At 35.3% G+C, this 17,144-nt stretch overlaps 2 protein-coding genes across 2 annotated transcripts; one reads left to right on the top strand and one right to left on the bottom strand.

Annotated features, from left to right (window-relative positions):
- The first annotated feature begins 2,571 nt into the window (after positions 1-2,571).
- On the top strand, positions 2,572-9,011 carry LOC110683774 (probable serine/threonine-protein kinase PBL17). Its single transcript, XM_021860183.1, has 6 exons — positions 2,572-3,383; positions 4,063-4,424; positions 4,968-5,103; positions 6,069-6,205; positions 6,650-6,773; positions 8,218-9,011. The coding sequence occupies exons 1-6, from the start codon at positions 3,161-3,163 to the stop codon at positions 8,799-8,801; spliced, it is 1,566 nt and encodes a 521-aa protein (XP_021715875.1). The 5' UTR covers positions 2,572-3,160; the 3' UTR covers positions 8,802-9,011.
- Positions 9,012-16,224: 7,213 nt separating this feature from the next.
- Positions 16,225-17,144, bottom strand: LOC110683883. The gene is made up of 2 exons (XM_021860290.1): positions 16,794-17,144; positions 16,225-16,707 (listed from the first exon to the last, which is right to left on the bottom strand). Exons 1-2 carry the CDS (start codon positions 17,142-17,144, stop codon positions 16,225-16,227), a joined length of 834 nt encoding a protein of 277 aa, XP_021715982.1.

Here is a 17,144-nt window from a genome sequence, read left to right as displayed (position 1 = left end):
TTTTTTTTTTTTAAAAAAAAAAACTTTTTTTTCGAAAATGGGGGGACAACTGTCCCCCCTTGTTCTAATGTGGCTCCGCCATTGGCAAAGTATATCAATTTCATTCAATTAAAACATTGCATAGCATATGTGGGGATAGCTTGTGCAGTAGCTTTAATCAGAATTCTCTTCCGGCTTGAGATAAGAAACCTTCTTTCCACCCTTTTAGCTTTTTCTAGAGTATCTTGAATGATAGGAAAAACCCTCTTTTTAGAGTTCCCTAAGTAAGTAGGGAGCCCTAAATATTTGTCGTGTCCCTCGACGGCCTTAAAAGTCAACTTCATCTGAAGCATTTTATTCTTCTCTAGCTCAATATTTCGGCTAAAAGAGACTTCGGATTTATACATATTGTATTGCTTCATATGAAATTTTTTATAAAGTAAGGACGGATCTTGGTTAGGGCGGGTAAGGATCAGACCCCCATTAAGCGTACTTTGAGGTGTTGATTAATTATAACTAATATGATGTCTAATGATTACAACTAAAATTTGTGGTATAGTGGTTAAGTATTGTAATCGGAGAAGTAATGGCGCATAGGGCCTATGTGCCAATGAAACAAACAAGATGACATTTTTGTAAATAATGTGAACATGAGAAAAAGCGGTGGTGCAAAATTTGATGGCAAATAGTACCACTGAATGCAAATGGTACATTAAATGTACCACTGCACCATTAAGGGAGAGAAAAAAAATAAAAATCCCAAAATACCCTCCTATGTACTTGTGAAACACATAGGCCCTATGCGCCTAGATGCACTCTTGTTATTTTTGTGCAAGAGATTGAGGGATCAAACCGTGGCCCCCCTTTAATTATTTTAATGCGTCATGTAGGATAATAAATTTTAGTGGTAACCAATTAAATAAGAGATTATTAATTTCTTTTAGAATTATTAAATCAAATGTCACGCAAGCAAAATTGGCGAATCATATTTTAAAGTTTAAATTAATTAAATATAAAATATTATCTTTTGATATTATGAATTTTATCTAAATATGTAACAAATTTTAGCACATAAATACAAAAAAAAAATTAGAAAATTCAAACAAATTGTGCATCGCACGCGATTTATCTAGTTAAAGTGAATTGCGACATTATTTCTGTAAGACCCTGCTAGAGTATGTTTTTACTTACATATTAACTAGCTTTTTGGCCCGTTCAATGCACGGGTTGTTACATGGGTTAATTATTTTCATGTGTAGGTATGCTTTATTTCTATAACTTAAAAGGAAAACAAAAAAAGAGTGAGGATAGAACTGTGAAAGAAGATGAAGGAATTTAGTTTGATATATATGCATAAAGATTGTGGAATATGAAATGACATATTAATTAAGATTATATTTAAAGTCCATGAGATGAAAAGACAATTTTTTATTATAATTCATATATTTATGTAATGCATATTTTTTTTTTTTTTTTGAATAGATGTAATGTGTACTTGTGTACTAATTAATTGAACTTTATTTTATTATGGTGGAAATGAAACACTTCACATTTTTAATTGAATTTGCAAGTTGTATAATGTATAAAGACTTAAATATAAATATTAAGGAGGTGACATGTGGCAAATGGGGGTAATGAGTAACTTATGATGCCACGTGTCATTTAAAAAAAGTTGTGGTTTGTGTTTTTAAATACTAAGTATAGAAGTATAGATATAGATACAGATATAGATACATAGACAAGTATAGATGTATATTTTGGCTCTATAATTAACCAAGACATTTAATGAGGATATTTATGCTTTTTTAATTTACCTAAAAAGAAATTAAAAAGAGTGCAACTTAGTAATGAGGATATTTATGTTTTTGCTCATGTAATGTTGTATTTTGTATGAAGATAGCAAATAACCAACCCTTTAAGCAAATACAAGAATTAATTTTGTGCATATTTACATTTCAAAATGGTCTTTCTAATCGTTATCTCTAATTTGCTTGTGACGGGAATAGAAAAATACAATCGTAAATCATAGTGAATAGTGATATCCCCATGACTATAAGTGTCAAAAACTGACTCAACCGACTCAAACAATTCGAATTTAATAACTTGTATGGATGCAATAATTCAACTTGATTCAAACATTAAATAGACCCAACCAACCTTGCTGAACTTGTCTCGAACACCCAAATCGACACTCTACCCACTGGCAAATTTAACACACGTAAACAAAAATAGACCCGACCAACCTCGCTGAACTTGTCTCGAACACCCAAATTGACACTCTACCCACTGACAAATTTAACACACATAAACAAAAATAGACCCGACCAACCTCACAAAACTTGTCCCGAATACCCAAATTAACACCTCTACTCATTGACATATTAGACACACATAAACAAATATAAACAATCCATTATCCATGCATCCAATCCCATGGTGATTTACATCATGCCTCCTAAATTGCAAGTAAATCCTTTAGACAATGACATCTTAGCATATTCTTTCTATCCATATTCCATCCTTACCCATTTAAGAAAACATAATTTTCGTTACCAATCTATATATATAGACTATAGAGCACCACATCCACATCACATTAATGTCGGTTTGGTATAAAATAATACCCGTTGTATATGGTGAATGTTTTGCTGGTGTATCTGCCTGTTTTGGCATGCACTCAGTAACAACAACAATACATCAAAGGAGAGAGAAAAACCACTGTGGGTCCCTCAATTAACAAGCTTCTTCCTTTCCTCCTCTCATGGTTTACCGTCTTAGGCGGCTCTTCTTCCAAATTACTCCCTCTTTTCTTCTTTTCTCTCCCCTATTTTCTCTCCTTTGAATCAACAAACCAGCTTTTTTTGGATTTCTTTGGAAATTTTTGAAGCAAATTTCATTGAATAAAGCTGTAATTTTTTTCTCCGGCGAAATTTCACCGGAGCTCCGGCTAACTTTTCCCGGCGACCCCTTTAAAATTCCGTAAATACCCAGATCAGATCTGTCGTTAATCTACATTATCATCGTTTTTTAGGGGGTTTTCAGGAATTTTTTTCTGACATTTAGGAATTTTTCTGGGTTTTTTTTTATTTAAATTTTGTAATTTAGCACATTGGGTATATATTTTTTTCTGGGTTTTTTTGGGTTAGTTTTTGAAAAAATATAAAAATAAAAACTTGGGTAGATGTCAAATGTTGATGGAAAAATGAAACAGCAAAAGAAAAAAAGTGGTGGGTTGAAATTCATGGGAATGTGTTTTAGTTCCAGTGAATCTGAACAACAATCTTTGCAAGAGGAACAACATTTGCATAAACAACAACAATACCAACAATATCAACAACATTTACAACACAAACATTATAATCTACATCGCCCACATCAACAAGCTCCTCGGAATAATCAGAGAGGTATCGTCTCGAATCCATCTTTGTTTATGCTTCGAATTTGTTGGGTGTTTGATTTTGTATTAATAATTGAGATTATGTGAATGTGGTTTGTTTTGATGATATGATTGAACGGGGGTTACAATTGTAGAACAATAAGAACCCCAAAGCCAAGAAATTAATGTTCGATTAATATAATTGTTAATGTGGTTTATATTGTTGGCAGGGGTGTATTTATTAGAATTTGGGAGATTTTACTTATGTTGGGTGTATTGTTATGTTATTTAAAACTTCTCTTTGAGTTTGCATTGTTTAATTGATTGAATGTATGAGGTTTTTTCATTTTCAGGATGGTTTTCGGTTATATTTGCTTTTCAGCTATGAGAATTTGATAGATTATACTTAATAGATGAGTGGTTGTTACTTGTTAGATTATCAAACTATGTAAATGCAAATATTTTATATTCTTATGCAATACAATATTAGAGAGTTTGCTCTAGTTTTTGGCTTGTGTTTTGTAGCATTACACTCTCCTCGAAAAGGGGTTATTGTAAGCTGCAATATTGACATGCATTGAAGAAGTGGGAATGTTGGAATCCTTGGAAGAATTTCTAATTAGTCCATTTTTGGAGCATTTAGAATGTTCAGTATACATGACTTTTTGTGCTAATTATCTTCATTGGTATGGTTGGCTGTTATTCAGGTGGTGGTCATCGAGTCGGTCGAATGTCCCCTGTACTAAATCAAGCGACAACTACTTCGACGAGTAAAGATGGATGTAAAGGGGAGCGGCAGGGTAGCAAGAGCCCGAACTTCCTGTTTACCCCAAAAGATGTAAAAGAACTCCGCCAGCATCCTGAATATAGTAAAGTTGACATCTTTTCATTTGAGGAGATGAAGTTGGCTACGAAACACTTTCGGCCAGATCTAATTCTTGGGGAAGGTGGCTTTGGAGTAGTTTATAGAGGAGTTATAGATGAGACCGTGAGGCCAGGCTACAAGACCACAGAGGTGGCCATTAAGCAGCTGAACCCAAATGGTTTTCAAGGAGACAAAGAATGGCTGGTACTTCTTCATACATCTCTTGCTTTTTCGATCCTTTGTATTCATTATCATGCTCATAATATTGCTAGAGCTCTGTCTTGATCTCACTCAAGCACAACCAAGTTGTTGATTTGGAGTTGTCAAAAGATATTTAACTAGAAGCCTATTCTCTATTTTAGTTTGACTAGATTATGATTGGGGCCTGTTGATAGCAATAGAGAATGAAAATAAGGTGCAATTAACAGCTACATGTTTAGAATTTCTTAGAAAAGCTCTTTCAAATAAAAAAAAAAGAATTTCTTACAAAAATGACAATTTTGGGACCTTAACATGCAACTGATGACTTAAGATTCTCTTCTTAAAATCTTAATGCTCAAATTATATTTTCTATTCCTGTCGTAGTAGCAAGACATGATAAAGTAATTACTATTTTCTAGCTCTTCAACTTAATGTGTTAATGTTGTTGGAGACCCAAGTTGATGCGAGGATCCTTTTGTCATAGAACATGATATGCGCTTGTTGCATTGAAATGGTGATAATGAATATAGATCTTTTATGATGCAGACAGAAGTTAGCTACTTGGGACAGCTTAGCCATCCAAACCTTGTAAAGCTGATTGGGTACTGCTGTGAAGATGAGCACAGGTTGTTGGTTTATGAATATATGGCATCTGCATGCCTGGAGAAGCATCTCTTCCGCAGTAAGTTGCCATTAATAGTTGCAAAGCCTTTTTAATTTTTTTTTAACTCCAGTTGAATTGAATATGATGATGATTATTATTTTTAAGTAGATTCCATGCAAAACACAAAACTAATGATATATGATGTGACAATATACTTTACATACAGGGTTTTTATGTGCTTATTCTATTCTCTACATATTAGGACTCATCTCTTGTCTGAAACATCTACCTCTTGTCTGAAACATCTAGGTAGATGTGTTTATCCAAAATTTATATGTATAAACTATGTTTTGTCAACTTATGCAGACAATAGGCAATAAATATGGCGATATATTTTCCCAAAAGTTAGAATATTTTATTAGGTGTAGTTGGGTGAGTTTATTGCCACTGCTTTGGTAGCACTCCAGAAGGGATTTGACATGGGAATGGACCCCTTCATTGAATTATATAGCTATCAGATAGATGTAATAGGTGAATGAGAAAGACATGTTATAGTTAATATGTACATTTGTATTATTCAACACATTTTGTATTTTCCTAAATTGCAAGATAGGAAGACAATCAAAATTCCATACATTTAGTGTCTATAAGAATTGTACTATTAAAAGGCATTGGTCATCCCATGATCTCACCAAGTCCTCCATCTGGCCATGTCCCCATCTTGCAGGTTTGACTGGCACATGCCATGACCATATTAAAAACTTCTAATCAGCAAAATCTCATCATATCTTCATGTAAGTTATGAAAACATGTCTAGCTAAAAATTTAAGAATTTATTGCATTTATTCATATGATAAATACCAAAAAATTCAAAATAGATGACAAACAACTCTCCTAAATGGCTAAATATGCCAACCATCCTTTAAAAAACAGGACATACCATGCATTACTATGAATAAGAATTAAGAACTAGTGTTATTAAATAAAACCTTTTAAAGTTTCTCATATATAGTGTACTCACTTAGTATCTCTGCTTTTGCAAGGAATGTCTTCTACCCTCACGTGGTTGAGGCGAATAAAAATTGCTCTTGATGCTGCGAAAGGGCTTGCTTTCCTTCATGGTTTGGAGCGGCAAATCATCTACCGTGATTTTAAGACATCAAATATCTTGCTTGATGCGGTTAGCTGTTGTCCCTTGCCTTTTTCTAACTAACTTTGCTTTCATTTTTTAGAAGTGCTTTTTAACCTATAATTGCAGAAACATGAGATTTTCTTTTTAGAGTAGTAGTTTGTATTTATGAAGTACAATTACAGAAAATATATGCTTTGGGAGTTTGGGTTCTTTTTTGTGTTGGGAACAGTGGGTAGGGTCATAAGGGTAGGATGCTCTGACCTCTTTTTCTTGATTTTTTTTCCTATTTTAATACCCTTTGTAATGCTTATAATGTGCACATTTTGCTTCAATAACTTTATTCTTTCTTCTTCGTTTTTTCTTTTCTTTTTTATTTTTTCTTTCAAAAAATTTTAATTTTACGGTGAAATAATTAGAAGTTGTCTCATCCTGTTTTGCTTTTGGTATAAAGCTGTGACTTTTCTGATTGATAGTTTCTTTTGCAATGTGCAGAATTTTAATGCAAAACTTTCTGACTTTGGGCTTGCTAAGGAAGGTCCAATGGGTGACCAAACACATGTATCAACACGTGTTATGGGTACTTATGGCTATGCAGCTCCAGAATATGTGATGACTGGTAAGGCTTCTAATGTACTGTTTGATAAGTTCATCTTGCTCTTCCAGAATATGGAGGGTATCTTTTTCTCGTCGAGATTTTGACAAATGATTTGCTTCAATTTGAGTTTCATCTTACATTGTAGTAGTTTTTAGGCACTGCTTTGCCTTCCAGCTTCTAAAACAGTTTTCATGCATTTCAATTAAGGGCATTTTCAGGGGGGAATCTGGATTACAGTCTGAATTTAATTGTCACATTGTTTTAATCACTTATAATTAAGGATATAACTTGATTTCACAAAAATGACACTTAATAATAGAAGTGTTTTTCCTATCTTCCCGTTATTGTTTAATTATAGTAGTGGCATATTAGGACATTTAATCATAGACCATACTCAATCTATCCCTAACTATTCATCTACCCTTTTGGGCCACATAGCTTAATACTTAAATAAGTGTTGGAGAAAGTGGGATGATGCCTCCACTTTTAACTGGAAAGGAGAGAGAATGGTGAGTTGCTGTTGGGTGATAGATAGTAAGTAGGACCCCAAATTGTGAGGAAAAAGGGGATATTATTGGACAATGCTGACATAAAAAGGAAAAGTGAAAATAGGAAGAAATAACTAGTGACACCTCAATAGGGAAGGTGGAAGAATAAAAAGGGACAGAGGAATACTATTGTAGTAGGAAAAGTGGTTTCTTTCTAGACATCTTAATAATATATGTGACTATTACTAAGAGAGTAGATGATATGCATTTGTTACACAGCATACCAGTTGTGAGGCTCAATCTGGCTTGGTGGAATCATTAAATTTCAACCAACTGGGTATCTTTTCTTAAATTAACACAGATTTAGATTTGGTCCAGTACTTGTCTATGAATTGAGAGAGAATGCAAAGAGTGAGAAGCTCTAAAGAAACTGATTAGGCTGTTGAATAGTTTCTATCCCGTTAGATTCTATTCATTCTAACCTTGGATATTTGGCTTCCAAGCTGTTGTATTAATATTGTGTTGTCTATGCTTTTATTGAGAAACCGATTAGGCTGTTTTAATAGTATCTATCCCATTAGAGTCTAACCATGAGTCTCATTATTTGTTTTGCTTTGGAGTGTGCCAGTGACACATTCATTATGACACTGTGATATTTAACCTTTTTCTGCCTTTCATTATGTGGGCATCTTTTGGAGATTGCATATTCCATCACTATAAATTCTAGTTTTTGTAACTTGGATTGTAGCGTTAAAAAATTTTCGCTTATTGACATCTGCTGATGACATCCCAACTCTTCTTTTATGCAACAATTATACTAAGAGATCTGTCATAATTCTATGTTTCTGAATTTTATCCTCATCCAAATACTTAATTTAAGTGATGGCATTTTTTTTAGTCTGGATGGATGGAATTTTATTGGTATATATACTTTCTTTTAGTGAGGCCATCAATGTAAAGTTGCCTATTTTTGTCAGGGCATCTAACGGCACGAAGTGATGTCTATGGTTTTGGAGTTGTGCTGCTTGAGATGCTCATTGGAAGGAGAGCATTAGACAAGAGTAGACCCAGCCGAGAACATAATCTGGTAGAATGGTGTCGCCCTCTCTTGAATAATAACAAGAAACTTCTTCGAATTTTAGATGCAAGAATTGATGGGCAGTATTCAGTTAAGGCTATGATGAAAGTGGCAAGCCTTGGGTACCAATGCCTTAGCCAAAACCCGAAAGGGAGACCTTTGATGAGTCAAGCAGTTGAAACTCTTGAAGCTGTTTATGAGGAGGAGCGAACCCGGGAAACGTCTTTGTCATCTCAAAATGGTGGAGTCACCCTCTATGAAGCTCCTAAAGAAAAACTTAACATGGACCCTCGAGTAGAGAAGAAAATCCTTGCTAAGAATGAAGAAAGAGTTGGTGTACAGCATGAACGTCGAAGGAGGAGAGAGGGAAGAGCCATGAGTGAGCCTCAAAATGATTTTTTTGGCCGCAGTCTTTCCCGCCGCAGTAATTCCCCTGAATTAAGGACTCACAATAGATCTTTCAGAGATCAGATGTCTAAATGAATGTTCCAAGCACTACAAAGTGGTGTATTCGTCTAGCTTTCTGATCTCAAAACAAGTCTTGTATAAGAGAGAATTGAGGCATTGATTCTCTGAGTAGTAGCTATTTTGTCAAGCCTTCCGTATCAACAGGGAGTAGTAACCAATTTGGATGTAAATAGAGATACATAATGACATAATCTAACATTTTATTAATTCATTTTTATTATAGTCCCCCTAATGTTGTAAATGTCATTTTCTACTACATCCAACACTTTTTTTTAGTCATTTAGAGAAATCTGAAGAATGAGAGATATATACGAAGTATAATAGACACCATACTCAAAATCATTTATGACATTAATCCTTTATTTTTTAAATTGTCACGCAATAAAATGTTATCTATTATGAGTATTATCAAAAGGGAAAGTATATACCATATTTTTACCCATCATGTTGTATAGCAAAGTGCGCACTTATTATTTTATCAATAAAAAATATTTCATCTGCTCACAAATAATCTTCTTATATTCTTTTTTAGATTTTTCATGCACAAAAATAAGACTTTTAATTGGATAAAATGAGTTTCAACAATTATAAGTTGCGTAGTATTCTTTTTAGGATTGTTTCAAAAAAAAAAAACTTTGTGCAACACAAAATGCTTAAATTTTACACTCAACTCATGTGATGTGGAGAAGCAGGGAGAGGTGAATGCGCTCACGAGATTAACTTTTGTCTCAACAAGAACAAAGATGACAGTTGGAAGATCAAGGTGGCACATATTTATAGGGAAGACAATAGTGCAGCAGATTGGTTGGCCAACCATGGAGTCATTCACGACACAAGTTTTGGTTTAATTAGTTCAGTTCCTGTTAAACTTAGTCGTATTATAGCGGAGGATGCTGGGGGAGTGGGCTTACCACGCCTAATGCCTCCTTAGTTTTCTAGATTGCTTTGTGTTTTGTGTTTTGAGTTTCTTTTGTTCTTTTCTTTATTTGGAATACATTTTTCCCTTTTAGATAAAAAAAAAAAAAAAAAAAGATCTCGTGTAATGTAGATGAAGGAGCTATGTCTTCGATAAGTACAATTACTAGATATATCAAAGATCACTATTATGGAGATAATAAGTTCATTCTTTTGGGTTGTCATTGTTAGTTGCTAGATATGACAAATGATCTTTGGGCTAGTTAAATAGTCCAAAGCCCAATAGAATGGATCCTATGAGGTCACACACAAGGGTATTGGGTTAAACAAGTAAGAGGCACATTAATGGGCCTCATGAGATTATGACATATCATGTAGAGTGTTGGGCTAAAGTAGTGTGTTTAGGATAAGATGTTTGGGCTTGAAATGGACTCTTATTTAGAGATATGATCTATAAATAAGATCCATGCCTAGGGTTGCAAAAAAGTCATAAAAAACTTACAGTAAGTTTGACATCAAAGCAACCAAGTCCCAAAACCCTAAACACTCTCCTCACCTCACAGCCCTCCCCTCTCCCCTCACGTCCGTACGTGCGGCGCCCCCTCGTGGTGGCTCGTGGTGTTCGTCGTGGTGGTTCGTGGTTAGCTCGTGTCTCTCTTCTCCGTTGAAGGTTGATTGAAGCGTTTAATCACGACTAACTAGCATTAGTGGAGGTTTAACTTGTGCCCGTGGACCAAGTAGAGGAATCACGCTTGGGGTTCTTTGTCTCCCATTGTTCTTGCTCGATCGCACGTGGAATCACGCTTCAAAGGTACGATTATATGTTCTTTATGTGTTATGCATTAGTTCTTGGGATTGGGTAATGTATGAATACGATTCATGTTTTTCCGCTGTGTAGTGCCTATATAACCCTACAGTAGACCCTTCCACTAACTTTCTTTCTCTTACACTCTTACTCCACCCAAATATTTTTGAGGAACGAACAACAGAGGAATTATTATTAAATAAGATCAATTTTCGCCAAAGTTAAAAGACTTTGGGGAAAAGGACCAAGACAAACAAACTCGTCACAATTTCTAGTATCCCACCTAGCTACCAAATGACTTATGGTATTCCCCGCCCTATTAACATGAGACATGGCAAAAGAATCAAAATACAAAGAACAAGCAATAATGTCATCAACTAAAAGGTAAAAAGGATAAAGCCCCACAGCCTTCTGCTTCACACACAAAACAACCTTCAATGCATCAATTTCTACCTCCACCTTCAAGTAACCCAGCCTCCTTTCAAGATTTAGACCAAACACTATCGCAACAGCCTCAGCTTCGTCCACCGACCTTCCCATTCTTCCTTTTCTAACTGCAGCAACAATAATGCTCCCTTGATCGTCCCTAAGCACCACACCCATTACAATTAATTTTTATAACACCGGGGTTTGGACAATGCCATGACATATTCCTAGAAGGAGCAGCACAAACCCCCAGTGGGTGGACTTTAACAGCATACGCAATGTAATCTTGGACCAACTTCGACATCCCAATAGCTACGACAATAGGATCAAACGACCTGTTGTCAAACGATGCTTTGTTTTTGCAATGCCATGTTGCCCTGCAGAGGGAGGCCATCACAGTCAGCTCATCCTTCGAGACTATATCACACAACCACAACAACCTTGTGGTGAATCTCTCACTTGGGGCTTGTTCAATTAAGTCCCTGAAATTGCTTGTTGCCCATATATCTTTAGCAGCAGAACAGTAAAAAATGGCGTGGATAATAGACTCCTCTCCATTCCCACAAATTGAACATGTTTTATCCTCAATCAAATGGCGATAAGCAAGTCTTTCTCGAACCGGAAGCAAGGAATCCCTTACAAGCTCTCCAAAAGAAATGTCTAAGTTTGGGGGGGGGGGGGATTTAAATTCCAGATTACCTTCCGATCCAAACCTTATCCCAAGTATCTCCATTATCAACATACCCGCCATTTTTGCAAAGCCAATACCCAGAGCGAACACTATATTCTCCATTTCTATTAGGCCACCAGTAAATGGTATCACTCGGAGATCTATTAAACAGGGGAATCGACAGAACAAGAGCCCGTTCATCAGTAGTAAAGGTGTTGTGCACTGCTTCAATATTCCAGGAATTACAAGAGTGGTCAATCAAGTCAATGACCCTTAATTCCATTTCACTATCTACCGACGTGGCCGGAAATAGAGAAGAATTATTTCCCGGTCACCAAGCATCCCTCCACACATTAATCGCACTCCCGTTACCAACTCTCCATTTCAACCCATTAAGAAACAAAGATTTAGCACTCCACATACTCCGCGAGGCATAACTAGGATCAAACCCCACATTTGGCTTTCAAGAGATCACAACTCTTAAAATACTTTGCTTTAAGGACTAAGTGCAACAAAGATCCCGTGTTATGGTGAAGGCGCCAAAATTGTTTGGCAAGCAAAGCATGGTTAAAGCACCGGAGGTCTCGAAAACCCATACCTCTCTTGCCCTTCGGTTGACATAAGAGATCCCATCTTTGTCAATGCCTCTTTCGAGGTGTCAGCTGAACCCCACCAAAATTTTGCACGAAGGTAGTGGAACTCATTTATCAAAGTGTCTGGAATTTTGAAGATACTCATCATGTATGTTGGAATTGCTTGAGCCACAACTTTGATAAGTATCTCCTTTTCCAGTCTCAAAAGCAATTTCTCCTTCCACCTTTGTAGTTTCTTCCATAACCTTTCTTTCAGTCTTGCAAAAATCACCTATTTTGATCTTCCAATGATAGTAGGAAGGCCCAAATATTTTTCATGTCTTTCCACCTCTCGTACACCTAAGATATCAATAATTTCCTCCCTCCGAACAGTACTAACTTTTTTTTCTAAAAGTGACCTCGGTCTTGCTTAGATTGACTTTCTGACCCGATGCCCTCTCATACTTACTGATAATTATATCACCTATAACGAAGTATTCTTGCACATTGGCTCTAACAAAAAGAATAGTGTCATCGGAAAAAAATAAATGTGACACCCAAGGAGCCCCCATACATATCCTAGCACCATGAATAAGGTTATTTGTAGCAGCTTTGTTTAATAAATTTGAAAAGGCATCAGCGTAGAGTAGAGTCACCCCGTCTCAACCTTCTAGACGGAGTGATAGAACCCGAAATATGGCCATTTATCTTGAATGTGAAGTTGACACTATCAAGACAAATCCTTTATTCTACTAAATGCCTATTTGACTCGTTCGTTAGATTACTCCACCCAACTAAATGCCTATTTGACTAACCTTTTGATTGAAAACAAAACTCTAAACTAACAATCTCATTCTAAAACTCTATCCTAATTTGATTGAAAATAGAATTCTTAACTAACTTTTTTATCTTATGAAATCTATTTTAAATATGTCCAAGGTGGCGCGACACTTGGTGAAAAATTGAAATGTCAAGTGTCGTTATCTCGTGACATGACTAAAAGTTTAGCTTTATATATTAGTTATATGATATGGCCATAATACCAAATTTAGGTTAGTAGTAATCAATAGTTATATGTGTGCATGAATAATATATGACTTTTAATAAAACATGTACCCATAATTTCATGGAACATTTGCATTATGTCATTATGTGAAATACTTTATAGATATCATTAATTCAAGAAACTCCAAATCAAATTAAATATATCACATGGGAATAAACATGACATAAATAATAATAATAATAATAATAGGAGAGGAATTTGGGAGTAATTACCATCCGAAAATTAAATTTTCATGGGATTTGTATATAAATCAATAATAACATAATATTGTATATGCGTACCTTTAATTGCAATATATACACACACACACGTGAGAATTTTTCTTATGTGAGAACACTCTTTATGTTCTAAAGTTTAAATATGATGTTCTAAATTTTTCCTTAGGTGTTCTAAATTAGATCAAATGTTCTAATTTAGTACTCACATGTTCTAAACCATAAATTAGTTAAGTTTAATATCATAAATTTTAAATAACTTGTTCCAAAATTTTAACTTATATATGTTTTAAATTTTAAAATGTGTGTTCTAAGATTTTTAATTATATGTTCCAGATTTTAAAGCATATGTTCTATTTTTTAACTCATATGTTCTAAATTTTTTACTCACACTTTCTATACTCTATATCAGTTTGTTCTAAATTTTTATTCACATGTTCATAATCTTAAATCAGATGTTAAAAAATTTTACTCATATGTTTAAAATTTTATAAAGCAGATTTTATAAATTTTTAATCACTTGTTCTAATTCTTAAATCAAATGTTCTAAACATATTACTCACATAGATGTTCTAAATTATTACTTAGATGTTTAAAATTTTAATTTCAAACACATGTTCTAAATTTTTAATCATATGTTCTAAACTTTTAGTCACATGTTCTAAATTTAAAATCTGTTCTCATATAAGTATGTTCTCACTGAATCCCTCCCTATAAAGGGAAGTTTTTAAAGGGTCATTTAGGACTTAATTTTTTCAGCGCGTCATATAAGATAATAAACTTTAGTGGTAGCCAATTAAATACAAAATTATTAGTTTCTTTTAAAATTGAATAATTTAAATGACACGTAAGAAAAATTGGCGAATGAGATTTTTCAGTTTAAATTAATTAAATATAAATATTATCTTTTGGTATTAGAAATTTATCTAAATATATAACAAATTTAGCATATAAATACTACCTCCGTTAAATGTTTTATGCAACTTTTGTCGTTTCGGGATGATCAGGGTTATGTGCAACTTTCCTTTTTCTTTCTATTTTAGTAAATAAAAAAGCTGGAATTTACTTTTTTACCCTTACTTATATTTTTTTTGTTAATCACTACCCTTATTATCTCCTAATTTCATTAACCTAAAACTAATCAGATTCCCTAACCTAATGATTCCCTCCCTTTATTTTCCCATCTCCCTCCTTCTCTCATCATTTACTCACTTCCCCAACCACCAAAAATTAAATTCTGATGGTTGGGTTTCCCTTTATGTTCTTGATTGTTCTTCAGAAGATGAACCCTAGTTCATCGTCTTTCAGTTTCTCTCTCCTCTTCTTCTTCGATTCTTCATCTTCCTCTCTCCAGATCCACTCTTCACCACTCCAATTTCTCACCAAAAGAGTCCTCCACGAAAATGGTTAACCTCGATCCTTTGAAAGACGCGTACATGGCCACAAATGATAAGGGTGAGGAGAACTTGATCCAGCACTTCATCCATTGCTTTGAGACTAGCAACCCTTTCCCTCGTGAGTTCTACGAGTCTACTAAAACCGGTCCCTACTGTACTTTGTACACCTACAAAGCTTTGGGTCAAGTTCTAAGGAGTATGGAGGAGGAGGAACGACTGAAGATGGAGCAGAGGAAAGTTGTTCCTGTAGATATGGTGGCTGAATCTGCTGCTCCTGTAGATCTGATGGCTGAATCTGCTGGTCCTGTAGATCTGGTGGCTGAATCTACTGTTGGGAGTGTTGTGGCTCCCAAAAAGGCCAGATCTAAGAGGCCAAGGTCACCCCCCAAGGTCCGATCTTCGAGGAAGGCGGTGCGTGTCGCTCTTAGGAGGATGCGTGGGCTTCTAGACCATGAGTACATCGTTCTTTCTTCTGATGAGGATGAGGAAATGGAGGAGGCTTCACCTACTCCTCCCAAGAAAACGGACTCTGATTGCTCTTCAGTCCCTGTTGTCAAATGCTATGTGAGGCGGATGAACCGTTCGGTTCAACCCTCTAAGTGACTGCTTTCGTAACGATTCCTAACCCTAACCTCTTTAATTTTAATTTATGAGTCCCTCAATTATGTTTGTTGTTCGATTTTTAATTGATGCTTGTCTGGTTGACAATGTGTTGTATGTATTCCTTAATTTAAAAAAAAAAAAAAAAGGGGAACAAGGGAGTATGATTGATGAATGATGAAAGCTGAGTATAGTTTGGTGTCTTTCTTTGGTTGTGTGATGTATACAATGTTCTCAATGATCATATCGTGTAGAGAACAATGGCTCTAGTTTTGTATTCACGTGTGGCAGTGCATGAAAGAGTCCCTCCCTTTTTGTTATGTGCAACAGTGAAGGTATGGAGTCCCCCTTCCTGTATGAAACACTACCCTAAGTTACTTCTATGGTCCATATGATGAAGGGACTCCAATGAATTTCACTTCACACATTAGTCTTGCTCCAATAATCTCTTGTTTGAGACTGTTGTTGAGGTAACAATGTTTTGAAGTGTAGTATTCAAAATCATTTAAGACCTTCTGATGAACTTGTATTTTCACAACCCAACAAAAACTTTTTTTTGTCATTACATTCATAGGGTCATTACAAAAGTTGATGCACATCATCAAAAGACTTTACATTTGACTGCCTAACATGTTAGCTCAATGTAAATCAACAAAATACACCTAACCACCTATTCATTAAGCTAAACAAAATTAAAAGAAAAATAAAAAGTTAAGTGGTTATGTGTGGCAGTCCATGTTGTCATTGTGCATTACCTGCTTCCTTGGGGTCCCTAATCTGCATCCACCTCCATATCTTCTTCTGCTTCTTGAGTCCCTTGAGTTGCTGGCCTAAACATTGTGTTTAGGTACTCTACACTCCCTAGCACTATGTCCCTTTGCACCTCAACCTTGTCTGGCAAAATTCCTAAATTTTCAAGCTTCTTTTTGTTCATGTAAGGAATTTTGTACTTGTTACCCCCCTCTGCCTGCAATATCATGATCATGCACTTTTGCAAAGTTATCCATATGTATTTGTTCACCTCTGGTTTGAATGTTTCATAACACTCAATCAACTTCTCCACTAGCTCATCTAGGTTGCTAGGAAATGATTGGTATTGCAGTGACTGAATAGACCTGAACAACCTTAAGTCTAGCACATTCAAATCTGGTGACTGTGGTGGCTGAAACACTAGTTGAATGTTGAATCCATTTGCTGTTGTTGCTGCAATGAATTCTTCATCTCTTGGTATCTGGTGTGGCCTTACATTGTCCCACTGTATTGTGACATTTTTCCTTAGACTTTCTGGCCATTTTGAGATGATTGATGGTATACTTTTGTGAGCAACATCTCCCTAATCACCTCTCTATTCACATTTTGGACTGCCTTGGTTTCCCATGTTCCTACAGGCTTGTTTTTGCTTGATTTCTTTGCCTGATCCTTCACTGTAAAAGGAAACATGCCATATTTCCCATCATGTAGCAATACCCCATGTGTGTCATACAATGGCTTCCCCACTACTGCCATAAACATTGCCTTGAGTTTCAATCTTCTTGATTGTTGAACTCTATGTGGATCTTCTTCACTTGGAAGGAGATAAAATCTCCTTTTATCTGGATTGAGATAGAACCATTTCTCATCTATGTGGATGATATGGTCCATATCTTCAAATGTAGGGTCTTCATTTCCAATGATTGGATTAATGTGTGACAT

This window comes from Chenopodium quinoa, unplaced genomic scaffold (assembly GCF_001683475.1).
Source record: "Chenopodium quinoa cultivar QQ74 unplaced genomic scaffold, ASM168347v1, whole genome shotgun sequence".
Taxonomy (NCBI): domain Eukaryota; kingdom Viridiplantae; phylum Streptophyta; class Magnoliopsida; order Caryophyllales; family Amaranthaceae; genus Chenopodium; species Chenopodium quinoa.
This window is presented reverse-complemented; position numbering and strand designations above follow the sequence as displayed.